The sequence below is a fragment of the Phyllopteryx taeniolatus genome, chromosome 5 (assembly GCF_024500385.1).
Source record: "Phyllopteryx taeniolatus isolate TA_2022b chromosome 5, UOR_Ptae_1.2, whole genome shotgun sequence".
Lineage (NCBI taxonomy): Eukaryota > Metazoa > Chordata > Actinopteri > Syngnathiformes > Syngnathidae > Phyllopteryx > Phyllopteryx taeniolatus.
The window spans coordinates 12550494-12575511 of NC_084506.1; the positions used below are offsets into that span (position 1 = coordinate 12550494).

The 25018-nt window shown below is 42.9% G+C and overlaps 2 protein-coding genes across 2 annotated transcripts; one reads left to right on the top strand and one right to left on the bottom strand.

Annotated features, from left to right (window-relative positions):
* Nucleotides 1-3616: 3616 nt before the first annotated feature.
* On the bottom strand, nt 3617-10064 carry sspn (sarcospan (Kras oncogene-associated gene)). Its single transcript, XM_061772774.1, has 3 exons — nt 9749-10064; nt 6582-6668; nt 3617-4374 (listed from the first exon to the last, which is right to left on the bottom strand). The coding sequence occupies exons 1-3, from the start codon at nt 9968-9970 to the stop codon at nt 4021-4023; spliced, it is 663 nt and encodes a 220-aa protein (XP_061628758.1). The 5' UTR covers nt 9971-10064; the 3' UTR covers nt 3617-4020.
* Nucleotides 10065-17375: 7311 nt separating this feature from the next.
* On the top strand, nt 17376-24624 carry bhlhe41 (basic helix-loop-helix family, member e41). Its single transcript, XM_061772773.1, has 5 exons — nt 17376-17587; nt 17708-17774; nt 17867-17974; nt 18073-18184; nt 20491-24624. Exons 1-5 carry the CDS (start codon nt 17526-17528, stop codon nt 21375-21377), a joined length of 1236 nt encoding a protein of 411 aa, XP_061628757.1. The 5' UTR covers nt 17376-17525; the 3' UTR covers nt 21378-24624.
* The last annotated feature ends 394 nt before the right edge of the window (nt 24625-25018 follow it).

The window sequence follows — 25018 nt, forward strand, 5'->3', positions numbered from 1 at the left end:
TCAACTTGGCAATATGTTACAAGACTTGCAACTCGACTTGGACTTGAACAGCAATGACTCGTGACTTCACTTGGACTTGAAAAGACTTGCTACTTTGACCAAAGCACTGAGAAACCAAAATTCGTAGTTTCTCTTTCTACAGCTATGTGTGTCACTTATAGTTTATACTAGATGAAAAAATGAAAAATTACAACATAATGCTGTGGATCTTACTAATTACTTATTAGGTCAAAATGTACCACACTACGATTTCTGTAGTTAGTTCTTATCATCTTTAGACATTTAATATCTTGATGGGCACACTCTTGTACAGGAATTGACCAAGAGTTCATTCACATTACCGAAAGTAATAATTGTTTTTTTTTAAAAAAAAACATAAATCAGCAATAAATGTGACAGTTAAACAAGGTATACATTCCAAGAACCACTGTTAACATACACAGAAACGACAACGTAACAATAAGGACGTTAATTATTGCAACAACAAAAAAAATCCACATTGCATTGTGGGAATCGCGTGACTTGACATCGCGTATGCTTGTTTTCATTGGCATTCGCAGCTAGCTTCGTGAGCATTACGTAAATACTTTATGGGAACAGTTTGGAACTGGCCCCTTCCTGTTCCAACATGGCTGTGCACCAATGCACAAAGCAAGGTCCATAAAGATATGTATGACAGAGTCTGGTGTGTCTTGACCTCAACCCAATTGAAGACCTTTGGGATGAATTAGAGCGGAGACTGAGAGCCAACATCAGTGTGTGACCTCACAAAAATGCAAAGGGTGGATCAATGTCATATGGATTAGACACGGGATGTCACTTAAATTCATATGTGAGTCAAGGCAGGTGAGAGAATACTTTTGGTAATATAGTGTATGTTGACAACACATTGACTAAGATTAAAACCAACAAAGCATATTTGTTTACTAAACACATCAACTCTGTGGATATCCGTTTCACTCTGGAAAAGGGCACATTGCTGTTTTTGAAAATGAGGGACAGAGAAGATCCCCTCCACTGACAACGGAAGAAAGAAGGAGCAGATTCACATCGGGAAGGCTCTTACTAACCGTGAATATGCAAACTGGGCCTTTGTAAAATCCGCCGAGAAGAACAGCCACTACAACTGAGCCTGAAGGCACAAACAGGAGGCAGAACGTGGTGGTGGCCGCTTTGTCAGAGAAATCCAGAAGGATTTTCTCCAAACATAACATACCAATGTATTTCAAACCCACTATCACACTCTGACAAAAGCTGGTTTACAAGGACAAAATCTAGAGAAGCAAAGATGACAAATGTTTAACCCAACAGTTTTTTAATACTGATAACAAATTGGAGGTTGGCGACATCCCAGAGTAGATTTTGACCACTTTAGACTCTACTGTATTTTGCACAAATTTAATCCCGTTTGCCGTCAATCTGTATGGCTCCAACAATCATCCTTCATTGAGGTTAGAGGTGCAACAATTAATCAATTAATTCAAATAAAAATTTGGAATGTCAGCCTCTCAACAGTAAATATTCCCAGAGTTTGGGAGTCCTCCATGAAAACAGACTGATTTGTCTTTGGGGTTCATCACAATAAGACATTTGCTGACATGTCATGGACGAAACCAGTAACTGAATCATAATCAACTTACATTGGTTCATTTTCTGCACTGTCAATTGAATTATGTCTTGTTTTTGAATAAAGGAATGGAAATTAAAAACATTTTTAAAATCAGATTGATTAATAGGAAAAATTATTGACGGATTAACGGTTTATTAGAATAATTGTAATTACAGTTGAAACCAAATGTTTACATATACTTTATTTGCAAAATGCCAGAATAATGACAGAATAATTTTCAAAAACAGTCTTTTCAGGAAAGTCTTAGTATGATTTCATGTCAAACAGTGCAGGCGGAGGGGGGGGCAATGGGCATTTAAACATCTGGTTTGGACTATATATGCAAAATAAAACGTATTAGGCACGTCGTAGCTGATACCATTACGGTAAATCTTATTGTAAATTTCCCACCGAGTACAAGCACATCGAGAACAACTGACACGGGAAGACCGAGATTTGAACCCTGCACATCTGAACTGTGAGCCAGATGTGGCAACCACTATTTTCCTCATGGCGCCTTCTTAGAGTTTAAAATAACGCATTGTGTAAAATGTGATAACGGAAGTTTGTTCTCTGTTAAACGTATGACAATTGTATCACAGGTCATAACATTCTGCAGTGTTTTTCTCTGAAAAGATCAAGTGACAACACATTTGATTGTTAAAGATGGCACAAGGTTCCTCCTCAGTGTCTTGTTTATAAATAAGCATGCCCCCGTGATGACAGGCATGTGACTTGCTGTGTCTGAGCCTTTTGTAGTCACATGATGCGTCAGAGCTAGAAAACAGCACAAGCGCAAAGGTGCTTGGCCTTTAATCCTGAACCATGATGCGTTTTTCATTATTCCATAGAAATGTAAACACTTCTTATTGGTCTTGTGGTTTAGCGTACGAAGCGTACACCTTCCTACCTGGACTGTCAGTCATGAGGCTGATTTCCAAAGCTCGTATTGCTTCTCGAGCTCAGTCAGCGCTGGGGAAAGGTGTGCTAAATGATGATGCATTCCCATGACAGAACAATCCTTGAGGAAACATCGCAGTTCATTTGCTGTGAGAAGTTACAAATATGTGACTTTGAACACAGATGACGTTGTCTCTTCCTGACGTTACGCGTCAGTCATCCATTTGGTTTCAGACTTTGAGAGCAACGCTGATGTCCAAGAGAACCACGAGGCTCTCTGCACTAAGTTTCTAAAAGATTTTGGTTTGCACAGATAACAAGACTTAGACAATGGCCAGATCACTCATCTCCTCAACATGAAAAATACATAAAATCCCCAATGATTGAGTTGGGGAGGGGACTTTCTTGCCTTTCGGTGTTTCAGTATGATGATGATTTGCTTGCTACAGTCCTGCTGCCTGTCAAATACCCCCCCCCCCCGCATCATCCTGTCTCTCTGTGTGGCCACAGTACTAGTTTGACTTCTGCAGCCGACCCACACTAAGTGCATTCAGTGTTGCTCATCTCTTATATTTTCCATGACATCATTGGCACACCAACCAGTCTAATGAGAACCAATGCAAGAGTTCAGTAAGTATCAAAATAATACCTTTGATTGAATTTGGTTAACAATAAAAAAGGTATTAATTTAACAATGTTTATTATTGTGGTTGTAGTTTGTACTGGTTTAATAGAGATCCCTTGACTCTCTACAGGGATGATTCTAGGATCAGAGGTTTCAGGGTGCTGAGCTCCTGGCCGGGCAAGAGAATTTCACCCTTTTGTACATTTTAATGCAATTTCCTTTCCACGTTTTTGAAAGAAAAGAATAAAAGTCTGTTACTAAATTGTCAAATCTGAGAAATGATATTTAAATGTTGTGACGCAGCAAAAGAGGAATGGAATGAAATCATAAAATAAACATATTAGGACCCTTCTGATTTTGGAGCTACCAAACTCATTTTGATATCGCAGCAACCCTACATTCACATTTATAGTATGCATTTTTGTATGGACTAAACCAGCCCCCCGCCCCCCATATTGAGTGCAAAAAAATGGACCGTGGACTAGTTTTGGGGGACTTTTATTTGAAATGCATTGCACAACGTGTAAAACATTAACAGAAATAAAGTTTTGAAAGTGAATACTTTGTCTACAAATATGTGAACTCCTCTTTTTGTCCTAAAAGAAGTAGGCTAATAATGTTAATGGGTTATTCAGTTATTCAGTAGCACCTCGGCTATAATATTATCACATATACATGACACAACAACTAACTTTTACTGTCTGACCCCCTGATTTTTTTTCTGAGCTAGAAAACAAACATTAGCTAACAATTAGCCCTCTTCAACAGCTGCAATGTACAAAAGTGGTACAAAAATGCATTTTATTGATCATACAATTACCACACAAGATGGCTATGACATCATGATAAATAGTCAAAGTTGGCCTGTCCCCTGTAATCCATGAAGTCAAACCTTGTTCCACCGCCGGAAGGATCCGATTTGAAGGCCAGAGAAGAAGACTTGGTAGCGGTGCTTCCACATGATGAAGGTGCCCACCGCACAGAAGAAGGCCTGGGCTAGGTTGAGCACAATCTGGAGCAAATAGTAGAGTGAGAGTGTCTCGGTGATCTCCTGACAGTCGCGGACGCCCTCGTAGGTGAAAGTGCGAGCTATGGGGTCGCGGGGGTCCAACGTGCACACGCAGGCCTCAGCGGCAGGGAGACAGCTGAAGCTGCTGGTCTGCGCGTGGTGGTATCCGGCGAAGGCCACTACCAACACGGATATGACCAGGCCAATTGCACACAAGGCAAAGTACAGGAGCTGTGGGCACGAGGAGAAGTGTTACATCATGCATGATCAATATTGTCGTCGCGTCAATGCTAAGATACGTATTAATGCCAATGGTGCGTGGCTCTGCTCATTATTTAGCACTATACTTGTCGGACCAAGTAAGGGATGTTAGACTTTCGGCTAAAATTTCAGGATGAACCTTTAAAGGTGAACGTCATTTGACTTTTGAATGTAAGTTCAAATATTCATTGTTTTTTTGTTGTTGTTGTACTTTTTGCACAACTTGCTGTTCTGTAACAGGAGCTGAATGGCATAATTCAGAACAGGTGTTTGACCCATATTTCAAAGGATGTCCACCTCTATGCCTTTCTGTAACTCTTCCAGTCTCTCTTGCAACCTGCTGATGACACTGTGACTTTTTGGGTTATTATGAAATTTCCCCCCAAAACCCAGTATCCCTAACTTTTTGTGAATAGTGAATAGAATAACAACAGTCCCCTTACTGAATTCAAACGGGGTACACACATACCGATAATCGGGCCCAATCTGAGCATTTAGTTTTTTCGCTTCCAACCTAAGTCAGCAAAGGTTGGATTCTCAGATGTTTCTAAAAGATTATCCGAAGTGAATATCCTGTGGTGAGGGGTGTTAGGAGTGATTTTTCCCTTCCCGATGTCTTTAAGAGCGACCATACTAAGATGACCGTATCCGACATCCATCATATTTTCGGGGCGACTGACACGAAAAAATGGACAAACGTGTTAATTGTATACTTCATCTTACATATGTGACCACGAAGGTATGTAATGTGTCTGCTTAGGTATACTGCAAGTACGTGATTATTTTTCACTCACATGACTTCTGCGTGGAAATGGCAATTCGTAGCCTCAAGTTTGTTGCTGTTTGCAGGCTGTGTGTTGGGCCCAAATCATATATTCCCCATTCTAAAGACTGTGTCGAGGGATTTTTATTGAGCTAAAAGGGGAATGATTCGAATTTAGGGGGCAAAGATCAGCCTCACTGTGACCTCAAAGGACATCTACACATACGTTGTATGATAAAATTACAATTTACACCCCAAAAATGACTGTCCGTCTTGCGTCATGCCATAATGTATAGACTTGTAATTAGTTGTGTAAAGGTGTGTTTTCGCTCTGTTTTTACTTTTCTTTGTCTCGTGATTAACGCAGACAACGCAAACCCATAAACAGGCACCCTGGCTCAGCATGCGCTGCATATTCAGTTCTAAGAGATTACCCACAATTCTACAGGACAAGGCCTGACCCTCAGAATAGGAGCTCTGCCTGCGGCCCTGCCTGCTGCATATGTGTGTGCGCGCGCGTGTGTGTATTTTGAGCGACCGCCAGGATCTAAAAATACAAATGTGACAATGGCTTTATGATGTTTATGCAATTTCACAAGCGCAATGACACTTAAATCTTAATCCATCACTTATATAACTACAGCGCTCATTCGCTGACGTGTTTGCTCTTACTTACACCCTCCTTATGGAATTAGGCAAGACGATGAGCGCCGGTTGATTCCAAAATGGCTTTCATGCTAATTTTGGAACAGCCGTGAAATCTGAAGCATGGTTGGATAGACGGGGGCGCCGTCACAGCGAATGCGTCAACAACCGTTGCATTGGCCAATCCTGTTTGACTTTGCATTTGGCAACAGAAAGAAGTGTATTCTTGTGGTTGCCTTCTTTCCCCGCATGCATATTTAAGCACTCACATGCAATGTTTTAGCACCATTTAAAAAAGAATCGAGCAAGACATTTAAGAAAGACTTTCTGAATTGAAACGTTAAGAGTCATACGTTTAATAAATCATGCCAAGAGTTTGTAAACCTAAACTGCACGCACGCATGCACGCACACAAAACACACACACACGATGGATTTATGTGGCCTTCTTCTTCTTCTTCACAAATGCTTAGAACTCAATGAACGCAACCTTCATTAAACGCCCTCTTTGAAAGTGCACAAACAAGAGACGAATGATGAAACGAGGACTTACGACTGATTTTATCTGCTTTGAATTGCATCTAGTGAATAGAACTACACCATGAGGTTTTGTCCATGGCAGAAAACAACACTGAAATGCACGCAGAGCTCGGCATCGTCTTCTGTATGCCATTGACAGGGTTGTGAACGAATTAGAGGACCTCATTGATTTCTGCACGATGGGGACCGTCAACACAGACACATCCTGTTTACTCGTGTTACAGACCCACCTTGACAATGAACTGCGCAGTCGAGCGCTCATCTGGGTGATAGGTGGCACAGTACAGGATGAATCCCACAATGGAAACCAGACACAGCTGCAAAATAATACAGGCACATTAACTTAATGCATTTTAATCGCTATTAAAGTTGATAATCTTGTTGATGTGTTTTCGTTGGGTACTGAAGCACAACACATTGTTTTGCTCCCATGTTGACAACTGCCAGTAATTTATTGCATATTAATTGAGGACATGACTCTCTCTAACTTCCACAGACACAGTCTTTCTTTCACACTCTTTCCGCACTGCAGTTGGAGTCTTGTGACTAACGTGCAGCATCTTATTTTACGGTTATTCCTAGGTTTCTCAGCACTCAACAAGAGTCTCTGGAAAGTTTTTGATGACCTCAGTGTTTTTCACTTGGGTTCGTCTCATGAGGAGCTAACTCGGGATGCTGATGACCAGAGATGTTTTCGACAGCACATTACATGTTGGCTGGGCACTTAAGATAGGACCGAAACACCAACAAGGGCTGTTTTGTTTAACTTCATGTTTTCTGACTGACTTGACAAACATGGCCCTCACCAGACACTTCATTAGGCACACCTGCATAATCTAATGACATCCATTGGAGAAGCTGCACCAAATCATGTCGCTGTCGTATAGGCACTTGAGAGCGTTTCAATATTGTGTCCCTATTCTGAAACCTAATTAGGTAAGAAACAGTTGTCAGGATGATGTCAGAATGTTGTTTATGCACCACTGCAAATTACGTAAGTAAAGCGTAAGCACTGGTACTGCAGTGGAGCCAGCGCAGGATCAGTTGCTGCGCCATGCCTGCAGGTCTGGGTGTCAGTGTGGACGGCTTGTTTACAAGTGCCCGGTGATTGGCTGGTGAACAATCCAGAGTGTCCTCTTACTTCTGGCCAAAGTCAGGTGGGAAAGACTCCAGCCCAACTGCGACCCCCGAATAGGACAAGCAGTAGAAAATGGATTGATGTTTGTTTTTGGTTTTTTTCCCCTTCAGACTTAGAGCCTGATTTAGTCAAGGTTTGCGTATGCAAAAACTCGATTGCTCAGGCTAACAGATATTGAAGCTGATTTACTAAGCAGTGGTCTCACCACATTTCCACTTGTTGCCAACAGCACACATAATCTGCTAAGAGTAAGTGAATGTGCAATTTAGCACGCGCTATTTGGGATCTCACGAACAAAACGTCCACCAACAGCTGCGCAATCAAGTCGAGTGAATACACAATTTAGCACTCGCTATTTTGGATCTTCGTAAATCAGGCCCTAAGACTTTCTGACATGTAATTTGATTCTTTTTGGGAACACGTGTACCTTTTGCGCTTATTGAATTTTTCACTGCAAAAAAACTAATAAACAAAACAATATGTCCATTCTGTAAACACAAGGATCAGGGTGGACAGGGGTGCCACTTTACTTACCTGTAAATCAATGTCACGTCAACCCAAATGAAAATAATTCTTGGTGGAACTGGTGCGACCGCATTGCATTTAGTTGTCAAGCATCTTCCTTTGCAGTCATACATTTTAAGAATTCCCCACAGGATCAATGTAGTGTCTCCCTAACCCAACACATTACACGTGATACATCTGAGGGAAGGTCGATAGATTGACCTCAAAAGGCAACCCACCCCACATGGTGCGTGATTGGTGAAAAGTCACACGCAAATATATATTGTTAAAAATAAATTCAATGTGCTTTAATTACAGAAAAGCTCAATGAAAGGAAATATTTGAGTTGTATGCTTTTATAAAAATTCCTTCTCACTTCCAGCTGTCTCCACCAGTTTCTGGAGTCGCCAGTGATTTTAACAGGTACCCTTGTGAGGTCGCGGGCAAAAGCTTCCATGTTGACCATTCAAGTTCTTTCTATGGCATTGGTTTGGTACAATACACTTCTTCTTTTACTAACCTCAAAGAAAGAAGCCGCTGGGTTTTACGCTGCGGCTCCACGCAGGCCACTCATTCAAACATTCAATTGCAATGTATTCATAGCATAAAAGGATTTTAAATTGGGAAGTTATTTTTCATCCGCCCTGTACAACAGCAATAATAAACCTCTGTGACGGTGTCAATCGAAACTGAACATTATTAAAGTCAGGATTATTGATACACCTCTTGTATTAGATATTATTGCATAGTGCCACACTCTTGGTGTATACACTATGTGTGACAGTTCGGCTTCAACTGATTATGCCAACATTCATTTTGATTCAAGTGACTGTGTGTCTCTTCTTCGATCACATGTATAATTATATGCACGCTTATCCTCTCAATAAAGAAAGTTGGTTAAACTCTTTGGCCCTTTTCAAGTCTGCCAGGAGAAGAAGGGTTACTATCCTGAGAATAAAAGCAGGAGGCGGAATGTGGTTTTCTCTTATGTGGCTGCTTTGTCAATGAACATCAGAAGGGTTTTCTCCCAACAAGTTGGTTTACTGAAAGGACAAAATCCCTCGATGCTAGCTCAAGTAATGTTGTTTATGCAGTGCAGTGTTGTGAGCAGGACAGTGACCTCTACGTTGGAGAGAACAAGCCACCTCTACACAAACACATGGCACAACATAGGAGGGCAGCCTCTGTGTGTCCAGAGTGAGCAGTTCATTTGCACCTCAAAAAGAAAGGACATTCCTTTGGGGGGAACCATATCCAAATTCTGGACAGTGTGGTCCGATTGGTTTGAAATAGGTGTAACGGTAGTCATCTACTGTATTTACCACCCACACCTAGCAGCAACAACAACAACACCCATGTGACCACCCACAAGGGGCACATTTACAACTGAGAAAGCCTTTTTGGAGTAAATGTGAAACATATACAAAAACCAAGAAACCAAGTTCAGTTTCCTCGAGTCCTCCTTTTGCAGTTTAACTCTCTATGCACTCTGGGGCAGTCCCTTGAAGGAAGTCAATGAGTGTTTTGGTGTTTAATTGGATATTGTACCTTGTCAGTCGAATACAAACTACTTAAACTAGATCTATTATAGCGTGATAATAATAATAGCGTGTTTTGTCAATTGAGTGATATAGGGCCGTTGCTGACTTGCGGTGTGGTGAAAATAGAGATACTGCGCCTTACATGCACTCGTAACGAGAAAGGAAACGCGCCCATGCAAGGAATGGAGAAGGTGAGCACAAAGACGGCGCTTACGATGATCCCAGCCCAGTGTGGCGTCTCTCTGGCCAGGAGGGAAGGGCTGATGGCCAGCATGAGGAAGGCCACCACTGTGACGGCTACCCCCAGGAGCAGCTGCGAGAGGGCCACAAGCAGAGGGAAGCGGCACACTCTGCACTTGTGGTCGTGGTCTGGGGCCGGGCTATCTTCTCTCCTCTTGTCGCCATCCCTCTGCTCTGAGGAACCTTTCTGGCCCATGTCTCCTGTCGCTAGCTAACAATCCGTACCTCTCAGCGCTCACCGATCTTTTCGGCGCTGTTTGAAAATGGACGAGCTTGCCCGCCCGCTCCCCGTCGGCCTCCCGCCCCCACCTCCTATTCCCCTCCCTGCCGAGGCCTCCTCTCACCATAGCTGGCTGCTATTTGGAAAGCGAGGAGGCGCTGAACTAATATGGAAAACATTTGGAACGGATTCCTTGAGCGGCTCTGATGCCACATATAGAGCAGGCAGCTTACGGTGGAGCAAAGGAAGAGGAGGGAAGGGCGGCAGAAAGTCGCAAAGGGGGATTCCAACATACCACTGCGCTGTGATGATCTCAAGTCTCTCGTGAAAGAGAGGAATGACTATGTAGACAGGCGCTTGTTCATTCTGTGACGACCCGCAGGAGGAGGTCACACTTTATTTGTGAGAGTGGGTGACTGCATCCTTCTTACTACTGCAAAAAAGAACCATATGATCTGACACAAACAAACCATGTGAGAAGAGTTAGATGTGTTAATAAAAAAACATTAAAAAATACAATGAATACATAAATCAATCCGGAATTTGACCAATAATATTCCGATGAGTTAATAATTCATGTTACTTAATGATATGTTAAGCTATTTGTAATTGCTGATTGAGTGACTGACTCATTTGGAGTGCTGTAAAAAAAATTTGAAACAGAGGGTGGCAACATTGTTGGTGGAGTGGTGAGCACATCTTCCCCACAGTGCTAAGCTCAGGGGTGCCAAATCTTGACTCCTAAATGGAGGACAATCGGTATCGAAAACAGATGGACAATTATGAAGGTATAATATTTAAAACAGTGAAATTCAGTAGTTTCAGCAGTAAATTGGTGTGCACAGCTGTTCAGTTTTAATATGTTGTGGACTGTTTCAAATAAGTATTTCTGTGAAACTTATTTCCAAATTTTAGAGTTTGCTTGAGAAAGTTTCAATTACTCAAGTTTGCTGAAGTTTGTGTTTGGGCCATATTGTCCCTTGTGCTTCAGTCAGAAAAGGCGCCAGACAACTGTGTGCCGTTTCGCTTTTCTGGCTGCGCCCAGTCTTGCGCCAACTCAAATCTGCCATTTATGCACCTTCCTGCCAGGTACGCACTCTGACCCTGAAATGTGGGCATTCTCTCTTAAATCCGGCCATTCTCATGAGGACTTACACTAAGCACCATTCCTCTTCCGCACTCCAGAGTCTGTTGTGAGTCCAGTGCCTCGTGAAGGTGAAACATCATATTGCACGCTTTGATTCAGTTAGCTGCTCCGGCGTCCGGTGACAGTGCGGCCGCGGCTGACTTGTGTTGACGGTGTGAATATACGCTGACTGACTGCCCAACGGCCGTAATGTGTCCCTATCGCATTACACCGACAGCCAAACATTGACAGTGTTGTGGGGTGGTACCAAATCACATGTAACGGGATTATGTATTTTATTTGCCAAATTTATCCAATTGTAATGTAGAAAATATATAATGAAATCACAGTTGATTGCAACTTGAGTTACATTTGAGAAATAGATTTTATTTTTTTTTCTCATCACTTCCTTCTTCTAAAGCCGACAATAGTGATTGGTTCTCTCTGGTCATTTAGTCATTTAGCCTTTTAGTTTGTCTGAGATTTTGAAAACGTTAGACTCATAATGAACTGAGCAAAACACTTGAACTTTTGAAAACATACAAGAACATTGACTTTTGAACAGTTTCATCTTTATAATGTTTGACTTTTTATGGAATATTCAGTTGCCTGGGTTGTGGTATGTAGTGATTTGTCATTAGGTCAACATGATATGGTATGGTGGTTTTCCACATGCTGTACACATATAATATATCAGCACCGAGGGAGTCTTTGACTTGTGAGGAGCTTTTAAGCTTCAAACATGCTGCTGCGGCTTGGTTTTTTTCTGAAAGCATTGCTCAACACAACTCCATTTATCATAATGGCGCCTTGATGAGTTGTTTTTATTTCATCTACAGTATGTCGTTCAGGAAATGTGTTTGTGTGACTTGCAAGCGGTCCGTGGTGCAAGCTGGTTGCAGGGCACCGCTGGGGTACATCTCACTAGCGACGATTAAGTATCCGTATCTGCCACGGATATTAAATCATGTAAAGTGTGCTATATTATCAAATTGATTTCTATGGCATTCACGTCTCAGTAAAACTTATTGCTCCAGGATTTACAACTAGCCTCAGACTTCAATGAGCCAGGCCTTTCTCGTTATTGCGCACACCCGAGCTGGTTACGCACAGTTGTTTTGTCAGAAGTCACTAAGGGAGGATCAGCGTACCTTAATGGTGTGCAAGCCAGGCACCTAAAAATTAAGGCTGAACGGGAGAATATGGCCCTATGTGCACAGTTTAGAGCTGATATAAGAATATTACGTAAATATCAACATTGTTGTTGAGACAACAAACACAGACGATGAGGATTTTTGTTTTTTAGAAAAACACGTGTTTCACAAGAAGAAGCAGTAGAAGAAAAAGAAAGTAGAAGAACTGATCTACCTGATGAGATCAATACACGAGTGCGATGCACGTGTTCAGGCACACAGCTGGGTCGCTGCCATGGTTACAATGCACTGTGTGAACGTGCTTATGCTTGAACAGGAGCTCACGTTCAATATTTTAGCTCCATGGTCTCTGTGTTTACATGCTGTAGACTTCTGTAGAGATTAGAGTTTGCTATTTGTTGGTTAAATTGTGATAAATCATGCTTCCATCCATTTGAGACCGCTGTATTTTTATTTTTTGTCCATTAGTTGCAACTGGTCATTTGTTTAATTTGGATGAGGGTGGTGTCTATACCAAGGAAGAGCACTTTCAAGTAGGATCAAGCCAAAGTATGTGTGTGCATGTGTGTGTGCATGCATGCATGCATGCGTATGTGCATGTGTGTGTCAGTGAATCGCGAGCCGGTGGTGGTGAGTTGGGGCACTTCTCCACAAAATGGTGGTGTTTTGTATACTACATTGGGGTTAACCACATCCTGTTCCGACATGACTGTGCACCAGTGCACAAAGCAAGGTCCTTAAAGACATGGATGAGAGAGTGTGGTGTGGATGAATTTGACTGGCCTACTGGTCCTGACCTCAACACGATAGAACACCTTTGGGATGAATAGGAGTGGAGACAAGACTTAGAAGAAGGCCTTCTCGTCCAACATCAGCATGTGATATGAAGAAAAGCGCCGTATAAAAACCATTTATTGTACAAGTGTAATTATTATCAATAGTCATAGAAGTTGTGAGGAACTTTGCCTAGTAATAAGTTCAATGCAGCCAAAGTCAGATGTTATTTTTACAACCCCAATTCCGATGAAGTTGGGACATTGTGTTAAACATAAATAAAAACAGAATATAATGATTTTCAAATCATGTTCAACCTATATTTCATTGAATATACTATAAAGACAATATATTTAACGTTCAAACTGATAAACTTTGTTGTTTTTAGCAAATAATCATCAACTTAGAATTTTATGGCTGCAACACATTCCAAAAAAGCTGGGACAGGGTAATGGTACCACTGTGTTCCATCACCTTTTCTTTTCACAACATTCAATAAACGTTTGGGAACTGAGGAAACCAATTGTTGAAGCTTTGTAGGTGGAATTCTTTCCCATTCTTGCTTGCTTGACAGTCCGGGGTCTCCGTTGTCGTATTTTACGCTTCACAATGCGCCACACATTTTCAATGTGAGAGAGGTCTGGACTGCAGGCAGGCCAGTCTAGTACCCGCAGTCTTTTACTACGAAGCCACGCTGTAACACGTGCAGAATGTGGTTTGGCATTGTCTTGCTGAAATAAGCAGGGGCGTCCATGAAAAAGACGTTGCTTGGATGGCAGCATATGTTTCTCCAAAACCTCTATGTACCTTTCAACATTAATGGTGCCTTCACAGATGTGTAAGTTACCCATGCCATTGGCACTAACACAGCAACATACCATCACAGAGGCTGGCTTTTGAACTTTGCGTCCATAACAGTCCGGATGGTTCTTTCTTCTTTGGCCTGGAGGACACAAATTCCAAAAACAATTTGAAATGTGGACTCGTCGGACCATAGAACACTTTTCCACTTTGCATCAGTCCATCTCAGATGAGCTCGGGCCCAGAGAAGCCGGCGGCGTTTCTGGGTGTTGTTGATAAATGGCTTTTGCTTTGCGTAGTAGAGTTTCAAGTTGCACTTACGGATGTAGCGCCGAACGGTATGAACTGACATTGGTTTTCTGAAGTGTTCCTGAGCCCATGTGGTGATATCCTTTACACATTGATGTCGGTTTTTGATGCAGTGCCGCCTGAGGGATCGAAGGTCACGGGCAATCAATGTTGGTTTTCGGCCTTGCCGCTTACATGCTTGATTTCTCCAGATTCTCTGAACCTTTTGATGATATTATGGACCCTAGATGAGGAAATCCCTAAATTCCTTGCAATTGTACGTTGAGGAACATTGTCCTTAAACTGTTCGACTATTTTCTCACGCAGTTGTTCACAAAGAGGTGAACCTCGCCCCATCTTTGCTTGTGAATGACTGAGCAATTCAGGGAAGCTCCTTTTGTACCCAATCATGGCACCCACCTGTTCCTAATTAGCCTGTTCACCTGTGGGATGTTCCAAACAGGTGTTTTTTTTTTAACGTGTTGCAACCATAAAATTCTAAGTTAATGATTATTGGCTAAAAACAATCAAGTTTATCTGTTTGAACATTAAATATCTTTGTGGTGTGTTCAATTAAATATAGGTTGAACATTATTTGCAAATCATTGTATTCTGTTTTTATTTATGTTTAACACAACATCCCAACTTCATTGGAATTGGGGTTGTAGTATTAAAAAATGGGTGTTGGGCAGCAAATTGCTGTACTTTAAACACCACTGCACTATACCATCAATAAAAGAAATTGAAATTGAAAAAAACATTTTGACAATAAGAGAGTGTTGTTTTCTATTATGGTTAGTGTTATTTAAAAAAAATTAAAAACATGGTGTATTACTGGTTAGCATATTTGCCTCACAGAGCTCAGGCTCAGGGTTTGAATCTCACCTTTGGGCTTCCTGAGGGGGTTTTCCATTTTCTCCCTGTGCTTGCGTGCATTGCCCACATCCCCAAAAAATGCATGTTAGTTTATTTGGGGACGCTAAATTGACCGTAGGTGTGAATGTGAGTGTTTCTCTAGACTTCATGTGCTCTGTGATTTGCCAGCGACCAGTTCAGGGTGTACCCTGCCTCTCTCCCAAAGTCTGCTGGGTTAAGCTCCTGCTCACAAAGAAGATGTCTTGAGATACAGTCGTTAACTTATTTTTACCCTTGTATAAGTGGTTTTGCTTTAACCTGTTGTGAAGTTAAAAAAGTTACACATAATCACTTCAAAATATACAGTAATTTACAGTGGTTTACTAATTTTCTTTCCAGATATCTGTACTTGAATATCTATTTTTCTGATGACTGATTTACTTTTACTCCCATTTGAAAACGGATATGTATACTTTCTACTTCTTACTTTCTCAAAATCAGCTCGTTACTGTTTTTCAAACTCTGCAGATGACAGCATGAAAAAGACATAATTAGAGAGAGGTAAAGCAATTGAGCATTTGCTGACAACGTTCTGGCTATGTTATAGTATGTTATGTTGTATATATATATATATATATATATATATATATATATACTGCATATATGTATATCATATATTTTATAACTCCGTAAACGCAACAGTGCGGGTTTGGAATGTAGTACTTTGGAAAAACAACAACAACAAAGGTGACTTTTTGTCACGGGCCACTGCGTAGTTACAATTTCAATTATTTGGCTCATCATATTACCGATACATACACAACAAATTGATGGATAACTCATTTTGAAAGCAGAAGTCAAGGATAATAGTTTGTTCAGCTGTTTTTCAAGTTACTGTAAAAATAGGTTTGGTAACAAAAAAATGCTTTTGCGACAGCTCAACATTTTTATTGAAGCTACTTGTTGCTAAATGGGGCTGACAATTAATGAAATGTAATGTTCATGCCAATAACTATAATGCCACGAGTTCGTTTGCCACTTATAAACAGCATGACAGTTTTTGTTTTGTTTTTGGTTCCCGGTGAACACGACATGCTGAACATGCCAAAGTTGCTTCGCCAATGTGACCACGTTAAGCCAGCTGGTGACTTGCACGTGCACGCCTACGAGGGGAGTGGATTTGTCCAGAGGGGCGGGGGAGGGAGTCGTGAAGCGAGCCTACATTCAAATCTTGTGAGCAGTTTCAACACTACACACTGCAACTTTCACTCGCACCCCCAGCTCACCCATGTTATCGTGCACAGCATGCCAAGGCTGCTATATTACTAGCATGAAATATTACCAGTTTGATTTTGTATTTTTTTTGGAATGTACAATATTTGGAAATTATAAGAGAGGTGATAAACTTACCTGACGACCCGGTGAGACTGGTGACGTCGGCGTTGGTTGTCCAAGCCCAGGCATGCAGCCATCTGCGTAAAGGACACCACCGTTATATATGTTTACCCTGTCCAATTCCTTCTTTTTAACTTTTGTTGCTAACAGGAATTCAACAATCTGCACAAGAAAAAGGCTGCTGTTTGTGGCAGATTGAGTGTGCCTGTGCATGCACGCCAATGATTGACACTCTTTTGTCACTCACTCACTCACTCACTCAATCACTGTTGCCACAACAGTTTCTGTTGTGACAAGTTTTTAAGCAATTATCAAAATTAAATTACAGGCATAAAATGGAACCAGAGATGGATGATTTTTCAAAAGATCATTTTAATAATATTCTACTGTCAGGTCGTACGGATAGTTTTAACATATATGACAAAAAGTGTCGTTTGTTTTTTGTTTGTTTTAAACTGCAAACTACACCTTCATGTATAGAGGGAGTAATTTTGCCACCTCTGATAATTGACGAAAGTTCATAAGACGGAAAAACAGAATAAGTTTCTTCACTACGTTTTCCTGTTGCTGTTGGTGTTTTTGCTTTCTTAGTGCTATCCACCACTAAGAAGAAGGGATGTGAACTTGAAAAGCCACGTCTTAATTGAATGGATGTGAAAGTCATCAGCGCGCGTGCTCGTCGAGTTGTTGCGTGAATCGAGTCTCAGAATGATTTCAGCCTCCAGCTGTTGGCTCGCCGGCTGTGGCTGCAGTGACACACACACACACACACACACACACACACACACGCATACACACGCGCACACACACTGCGCGCGGAGCAGGTTTTAGCGGACTTTGTGCCGTGACAGGACACGTGAGTGGGAAGCCGTCCCCTCGCTGAGGCGCGCGTGCGCTCTTGCTGGCCACGGCGGCTTTGCGAAGTGGCGGCGGCGTGAAGGGGTGGGTGGTTGGGTGATTGGGTGTGGGGGAGCTGGGGAGGAGAGACACATCAGGCGCGGAGGGGGAAGTGGAGGAATCAGACAGTGTGAGGCGGCGCAGCTCCAAGGAGAGGACAAGCACACCGCGTGCACCGTCAGCCGCGCGCCTCGTGGAATAACAAAACATTTGTGCCAAGGAAAGCTGCAGGAGACATCTGATGGATGAAAGAAGATCACATTTACAGGAAAGACACTTCATGGAGCGCGCGGACTTTTTGGGGTGAGCGTGTCTAAAACTCTCTTTTGTAAACTCGTAGGAAGAACAAAAAAAATCGAGCAAAAAAAAAAACTCGTGTTTTACCGGACACTTCCCCCCCCCCCCCCCCCCTTTCTACTTTAGGGTGGACTACCCCTCTTTGTACATGTGCAAACCCAAAAGGGGAATAAAGCGGGAGGATGGCGGCAAGGTGTGCATTTGGAAACAATTCCTAACCTTTTATCTTTTTTTTTTTTTTTTTTTAAATCTCCCTCACGTATCTCATTTTGTTTTTGTCAACAGGATACTTATAAGTTACCACACCGTTTGATAGAGAAGAAGAGGAGAGACCGAATCAATGAATGTATCGGGCAGCTGAAGGATCTGCTGCCGGAACATTTAAAGCTGTCGGTAAGAAAAACAATGAATAAAACGAAAAATTAATATTGAAACGACCGAGACGTGATCAGATGTGTGTGTGTTTTTTTTGGTGTGTGTCCTGCGCGCAGACTCTCGGCCATTTGGAGAAGGCGGTGGTTCTGGAATTAACGCTGAAACATTTAAACGCGTTGACGGCGGTCACGGAGCAGCAGCACCAGAAGATCGTCGCATTACAGAACGGTAAGCGCAAACGATTCGTGCGGAGGTGCGGTGAGCGCGCACGCTCAGTTGCAAAGAGCAAATAATACTCGCACGCACGGGCGCGCTTTCGAGTGCAGCAGACGCGCGCACGTGCGCCGACACTTGCCTCTCACGTGTTGCCGTCATCTTGAGTTTTCTCGGAACTTGCACCACCTATCGAACTTTAAGTTTGGTTTACATATCGATCTTTCCTAACCTTTTAAATATACATTTCGGGTCAAATATGACCCGTTCTGACATTTGAAAAGCAATTTAAAAAAAATATATAGCATACCCTAAATGTCACTCTTTCACCATGAAATTTGCTGACTTTGCGAAAAGCGTCCCTAAATACACGAAAATGCAAATATTGGGAAAAGTCAGTCTTTTGTACAAGTGCTAAAAAGTTGCTGTTCCAGGTCAAAGTGATCCACAGCTACTAAAATAGAGTAGCTATTTACCAGTGTGTGTTCTGTAAAGGAAAATGGCGGCAATGATGGGAATCGTGAAACTCTGAAGCTGTAGCTACGTGCCGTCAATTAGTGTCCTTTTTTTTTTTATAGGAACTGTTTGTGTATCCAACACATTTGCACAGGTTCATGTGGAAATATGTCCCTGTAGGTCTTTGAAAGGCCATGTGGGAATCTCAAAAGAGTAAAATAGCATAAGATTGATCATACGGTAAAGCCTCACTATATCGCAGTTCACTTACTACGGATTGAGTGCATCTAAACATTTATTTTCAAGGTCGCTGTTGTGCAGTTACTCACCTGCACATCTGTTACAGTTAGCTCTATCGGCTATATGATTTGAACGTGACTCACAATTGGGCTCTTATTCTTTGTAGAAACCGAAACCTGACTGAGTTAACGCAACCTGTACGTTTCAAGTCACCAATTTGCTTGAGGATACAAAGAACAAAGAAAGCCGCTGTTTAAAACACAAGCCTCAGTCAGAATTCTATGAAATAAATTCACAAACACCAACCTTAGCCCAACGAATAGCAAATGCACACACTCATAACAATATCGACAGGAACAAATTCAAGTAAAAAGCAACATTTAGCTTGATTTTCTACAAATGCAATACTGTAATTAATTATGGGTTCCCGTAATGCTTTTTTTTTTGCTGCCTACACTGCCACGTCCGCCAGTGTGAGGAACGGTACCGATGCTTATTAAGGCAGGAAATCACCTGTTCACACCTTTTCTGCATGGGCTATTGTTCATGTCATTCAAATAGGGCACGCCTGCCGTCAATTGGCATGTGCGGATGGTGACCTCAAGTGGACAAATCAAATACCTGACCCTGTTGGAAGCATCAACATATTGGCATTGAATTGCATATATGATTGGTGACATGTTTCACAAATTACATTGTAACCCCCGCAATACTAAGTCACACATGGCTTTTATTTTTGCATGTGTTACAGGTAAATTGGCTTCGGTCAAATCCAAACTATTTTCCATTCAAAGTAATGCCCATGAAGTCCAACACACTTTCCAAGCGTTCTCTGCCACACCTTTATGCACCACTAGAAGGATTCTTCCGGGATCCTCTGCAACTCTGCCGTCACGGCCATCTTGTCGTCATCCACGTCTTCAAAACAGGTCCCCTTAATGACCTCCTTGAGCTTGGGAAAGAGTAAAGAAATTCCACGGCGCTAGGTCGGGTGAATAGGAAGTTTGTTCCAGGATGGGGATGTTCTTCTCAGCCAGGAACTGTCAGATGCTCAGGGCTCTGTGAGCAGGCGTGTTGTTATGGTGAAGCAGCTACAAGTTATCCTGCCACAACTCTTGCCTCTTCTCGCGCAACTGAACGAAGCAAAACGCCACAAAGAGACCTTTGTAGACGTGCTGCTTGAGTGTCTGGCCCACAGTGAAGAGGAAAACCCGTAGTTTAGGTTTGAAAAATAGCTTTTGTGACACTAGTCCTGAACTTTTCTGACGTTTCTAACCAAAAAGAAGTGCTGCATAAAAATACACTTTCTCTTTTCTGCAAAACATTTAAGGACTAACCATCCATTTATGTATGTCAATGTACTGATGGTGTCGTGGTACATTTGCCCGACATTGGTGCGGGCAGTGTGGGTTCACATCCTACTCAGTGATGCTGTGAATGTGAGTGCGAGTGGCTTTCCGTGTCTATATGTGCCCTGCGACTGGCTGGCGACCAGTCTAGGGTGTAGTCCGCCTTTCTCCCAAAGTCAGCTGGGAGCGGCTCCAGGGCCCTGCCAGATTGTAGTTCATAATTTGAAATCAACAGTTAAGGGTTAAACGTGATTATTATTCAATTTTGTTTAACAGGGGACTTGTCGATGAAGTCGTCCGTTCACACCGATGCGGACGCCTTCCATTCTGGTTTCCAAATGTGCGCCAAAGAAGTCCTGCAGTACCTGAGCCAGTTCGAGCACTGGACCGCACACGAGCAGAGCGGCGCCCAGCTGGTCCAGCACCTTCACAAGGCCCTGACCCGGGTCCAGTCCGGCTCACTTCTCCCCCAGCAGCAGCACCGGCTCCCCGCCGGCGACGCACCGGACGGGCACAAAGCCGACAACCAAGCCAACTGCGTCCCGGTCATCCAGAGGACCCAAGGCGGGGATCTAACCGAGAACGACACGGACACGGACAGTGGCTACGGGGGCGAGGGGGGCAAGGACAAAGAGTGTGAGCACAACAACACTTTGCAGGCGGCCAAAGGTGTGAAAATAAAGCAGGAGTTTGGAGACGATCGCCCGGCCAAGAAACCAAAGATGAACTGGTCCGGGAATGGCTCCGGGGTTGCGGATGTGGCGTTCGTGAACTCTCTGATGGGATTAACCGGAGTGGGACAGCAGACGCCAATTTGCATGCCTTTCTACTTCATCAACCCATCAGCCGCTGCCTCGTACATGCCTCTTTTTGAGAAAAGCAACATGGAAAAGGGCATGTACCCAGCGGCGGCCCTGGCCTCCCCCTTCCAATGGCTGTACCCCGCACAAGCGTCCGCAGTGGCGGCCGCGGCGGCCGCTGCGGCCTTTCCGGGCTTGTCCGCGCACTTTGGCGCTTCGTCTCCGTGCAAGGACCCCCAATTTGCCGATGACGGCGACACGAGCTCACCTGAGGAAATTCCCACGAGTGACGATGGTGACGATGGCGAGGAGAGCAGGATTCACCAGTCACGTGACCAGTCGCCCATCTGTCAAAGCAGCTAATTGTCTGGGTCGGGTCACCTTGACCCAGGAGACCATGCACTCGCTTATTAGATGCATTTGTTGTGTGAATGCTGAGAGTCAAGCACCCCTAACTTCCATCCATCCATCCATCCATCTTCTACCGCTTATCCGAGGTCGGGTCGCGGGGGCAGTAGCTTTAGCAGGGACGCCCAGACTTCCCTTTCCCCAGCCACTTCATCCATCTCGAAGGATGTAGTCTCTCCAGCGTGTCCTGGGTCGTCCCCGGGGTCTCCTCCCGGTGGGACGTGCCCGGAACACCTCACCGGGGAGGAGTCCGGGAGGCATCCAAATCAGATGCCCCAGCCACCTCATCTGGCTCCTCTTGATGTGAAGGAGCAACGGCTCTACTCTGAGATCCTCCCGGATGACCGACCTTCTCACCCTATCTCTAAGGGAGAGGCCGGCCACCCTGCGGAGGAAACTCATTTCGGCCGGGATCTCGTTCTTTCGGTCACGACCCACAGCTCGTGACCATAGGTGAGGGTAGGAACGTAGATCGACCCCTAAGTTCAAGAATATTATTAGAATATCTGTTATTATTATTCCAGTTTGCATGTTGTCCCCGTGCTTGTGTGGGTTTTCTTCCGGGTACTCCGGCTTCCTCCCACATTGCAAAAACACGCAAGTGACGTTCATTGAACTTTCTAAATTGTCCATGCAGTAAACACCTGCTGGACCAAGGCCTGCCTCAAAAAGCGAAAAATTGACACACCCCCTAAAAATGTTTTATAATTGCCCAGGTTAATAGTCTAAACTGTAATATGGTCCAATAACACTTTATCTCACTTAAAAATAAATGGCTAACAGATGATTTTATTTTTAAAAAGTGTGCGTGTACATACAGGGAAGACTCTGCAACTTCCACAAACAACCCAGGCCAAACTTAAGATGCTCCCCACATAGTCGAGATTTGTAACTTCAATATTTCCTTGACAACAATTACTACTTTCCTTTTAGCCAGGGGTTTAGCACCTTCTTGTGGCATTTAACAACGTTGCACAAAGAGCACAACAATATGGGAATAGGTGAGTTTTTCAGCGAATAGCTGCGATTGGATTCCGCAGGGAAAAAACAAACAAACAAACAATTAGTGATCCTGTGACTAGCGAACCGCAAATAGGCTGGCGTTCACTGTATATGTGAATATCAGTGTGAATGGTTGTTTGTCTCTATGTACTCTGCGATTGGCTGGCGATATGTGCCACTCATTCAGAATGGATGTGCAATTATTTTCCCCCATATTGGCACGTGCTTGTGGCTAAAAAGCGAAGCGTGGAGAGTCTGTCCCCAAAATACACGAGTGCAGTCAACGAACGCTCCATAATGTCTCGCCCGTTTCATAATATAGCGACAGCAGCCAGGTGAATCAGTTTCCTCTTTGACAATCGCGCCAAGTTGCTTGTGTTTCAATACAAAAAATAAATAAATACAGGTCTATATGGGGCACGTCAAATGTCGTTTCTCGATAAGAACACCATGGGTCGTGGTTTTTCCATTGCTGTGAGTTGTTTATGCGTGCGAGGGTCAGTCGTCTGGTGTGGAACTGTGGATGTGAGTCCCGGACTATGTTTTTCGCGGCTATCCAGTTCAGTTGCGTTCTGCCGCGTCGCTCGGTGTGCGGCGGGCCTCATAATGTTCTGTCGTCATCCCCTAGGGGGCGTGCTTGCACGGTACGTTACACTGTGATACGTTAAGTAGGTTATAGTCCTCCAATGTCTTTGCAATTCTCGGCATTCACACAAATAATGATGTAATGGCAGTTTGTGCGGATTGTAATGTCGACAATGTGGGTCCGTGGAGGAGATTTTTGCGTGTCATAATTACCTTGATGGAACAGTTCTGGCAGTGTGTGCCTTTTGCACTTCTACTCGATTAATTAAATCTGAATGCTCATCGACGATGATTGGCATAAACGCAACAAAACTGTTGTGTTCTACTACAGTTAGTTTTGTATCCTCTTTGATAAAATATTCTGAAATGGCAGCGTTGGTGCCAAATTTTGAGTACTACAAGTGCAAGTGCACAATATCCCAATCAGCTAGTCTCTTTGGATGTAAGACGTTGCAAAGGACGTCTGCCAAGGTTTGGAACATCTCGCTGCATTTGCTTGGACTGTAAATATTCAAACCCGGATGATAGTCGGGTTTATCAAGATATAAACGTGCACTAGAGGGCATAGATGGCCACAATACCTCACCCCTAGCTTTGCGCGGGGTACTCGGACATTACGGTTCCTCTTAAAACGCGACAGTTATCACACAAACGCATACACTTAATGGCTGTAAAAAAGCAATCAAATTGAATGACAACTATATCTGCTCCAAAATCAGTCACGTTAACTTCGATACTCCACAATAGGCTGCATAACCAGCGTATTGTAGGTTCCCCAAATGAAGCCTTTCTGTATTGACATGCAGTGAGCCCCTTTACCTCCAGGAAGCAATGTAGGATAGCACCTTATGGATCTTTGATATTGAATGTATCTGTATTTTCCAAGCTGTTAACGTTTGTACAGTATGTAGGAAGAGCTTTCCTCTCTGAGATGTAAAGTGCACTTTTTTTCTGCTTTTACTACCACCCACAAACCCCCAAAAGTCATGTTATCCATGAAAACCAATCATTGTAATTGACCTTTTGTGTTGTTGATGCATTTTACATTTTTTTTTGGTCTTGAATCAAACATGTGATTTCAAGTCAAACCAGGATCAGAGATGTCACAGTTGCAATGACATCATTCACTGCAGTGGGGATTCCTCATTTGCCCAATTTAACTATTATCCATTTTGATCATTTGGCTCCTAATCAGCTCGATTATGTAAAGCATTTTTTGAAATGAGAGAGCGAGAAAAAAAACAAACTGTGGTCACATGACTCATTTGAGAACAATTTCTGCAACTTTGGTGATGTCAAGCTTTGAAAAAGGTTTGACGTGATTGACTACCCATGATTCACTTTGTATTTTGCAAACACGTTGCTTTTGTAGTTTCTTTCAGCTGGGCTATCCTCAAATTGGGTATCAACTGTTATAGAAAGTGGCATGTATGTCTGTAAATATTTTTTGGTGAATGTACTATAAAATATGTCTATGTCAATGTTGTAGACGTTTTTTTAAGAAGAAAAAAAAAAAAAAAGATTTCCCTCAGCAATTGTTGCACATTTTGTTGCTTTACACATTACGCTGTTATAATTATTGCTGATGAGTTGAAAAATAAATATCAAAACTCAACATGGCACTTTTCTCTCATTAAACGCATGAATGTGATTTAACAGGTCGTGGGGAAGCCGCAAATCCTGGAGATTTAAACATTTGCAACTCAAAGAAGGCCGACACGGTGTCTTCAAAATTCCACAGACGACACATTGAGTCGGTGAACTCTATTGTGCTCATGCTCCAATCAGATGACAAGTCATGCTTGAGGAATGTACAATAAGCCCAGGCTTTGAAGTCATGTCATGTGATAGAAGGATGGAGATTACCTCAGATGAAAAACAAGGGGCCCGGTGGGAGTCCACCCACTGGTTTACTGGAACATTATTTGAAAATTGATGAATTACTACATTATTGCAGCTCTCCCAGAGGTCGATTCCATGTGGTCTTGAAAACAAAGAAGCCTAATCAA

Coding starts and splice junctions, on each gene's coding strand:
- sspn (XM_061772774.1), bottom strand. CDS start 9,970: ATGGGCCAGAAAGGTTCCTCAGAGCAGAGGGATGGCGACAAGAGGAGA. Junction 6,669..9,748: donor CACACTGGGCTGGGATCATC/GTAAGCGCCGTC, acceptor ATTATTTTGCAG/CTGTGTCTGGTTTCCATTGT. Junction 4,375..6,581: donor CTGCGCAGTTCATTGTCAAG/GTGGGTCTGTAA, acceptor TCGTGCCCACAG/CTCCTGTACTTTGCCTTGTG.
- bhlhe41 (XM_061772773.1), top strand. CDS start 17,526: ATGGATGAAAGAAGATCACATTTACAGGAAAGACACTTCATGGAGCGC. Junction 17,775..17,866: donor AGCGGGAGGATGGCGGCAAG/GTGTGCATTTGG, acceptor TTTTGTCAACAG/GATACTTATAAGTTACCACA. Junction 18,185..20,490: donor GATCGTCGCATTACAGAACG/GTAAGCGCAAAC, acceptor TTTGTTTAACAG/GGGACTTGTCGATGAAGTCG.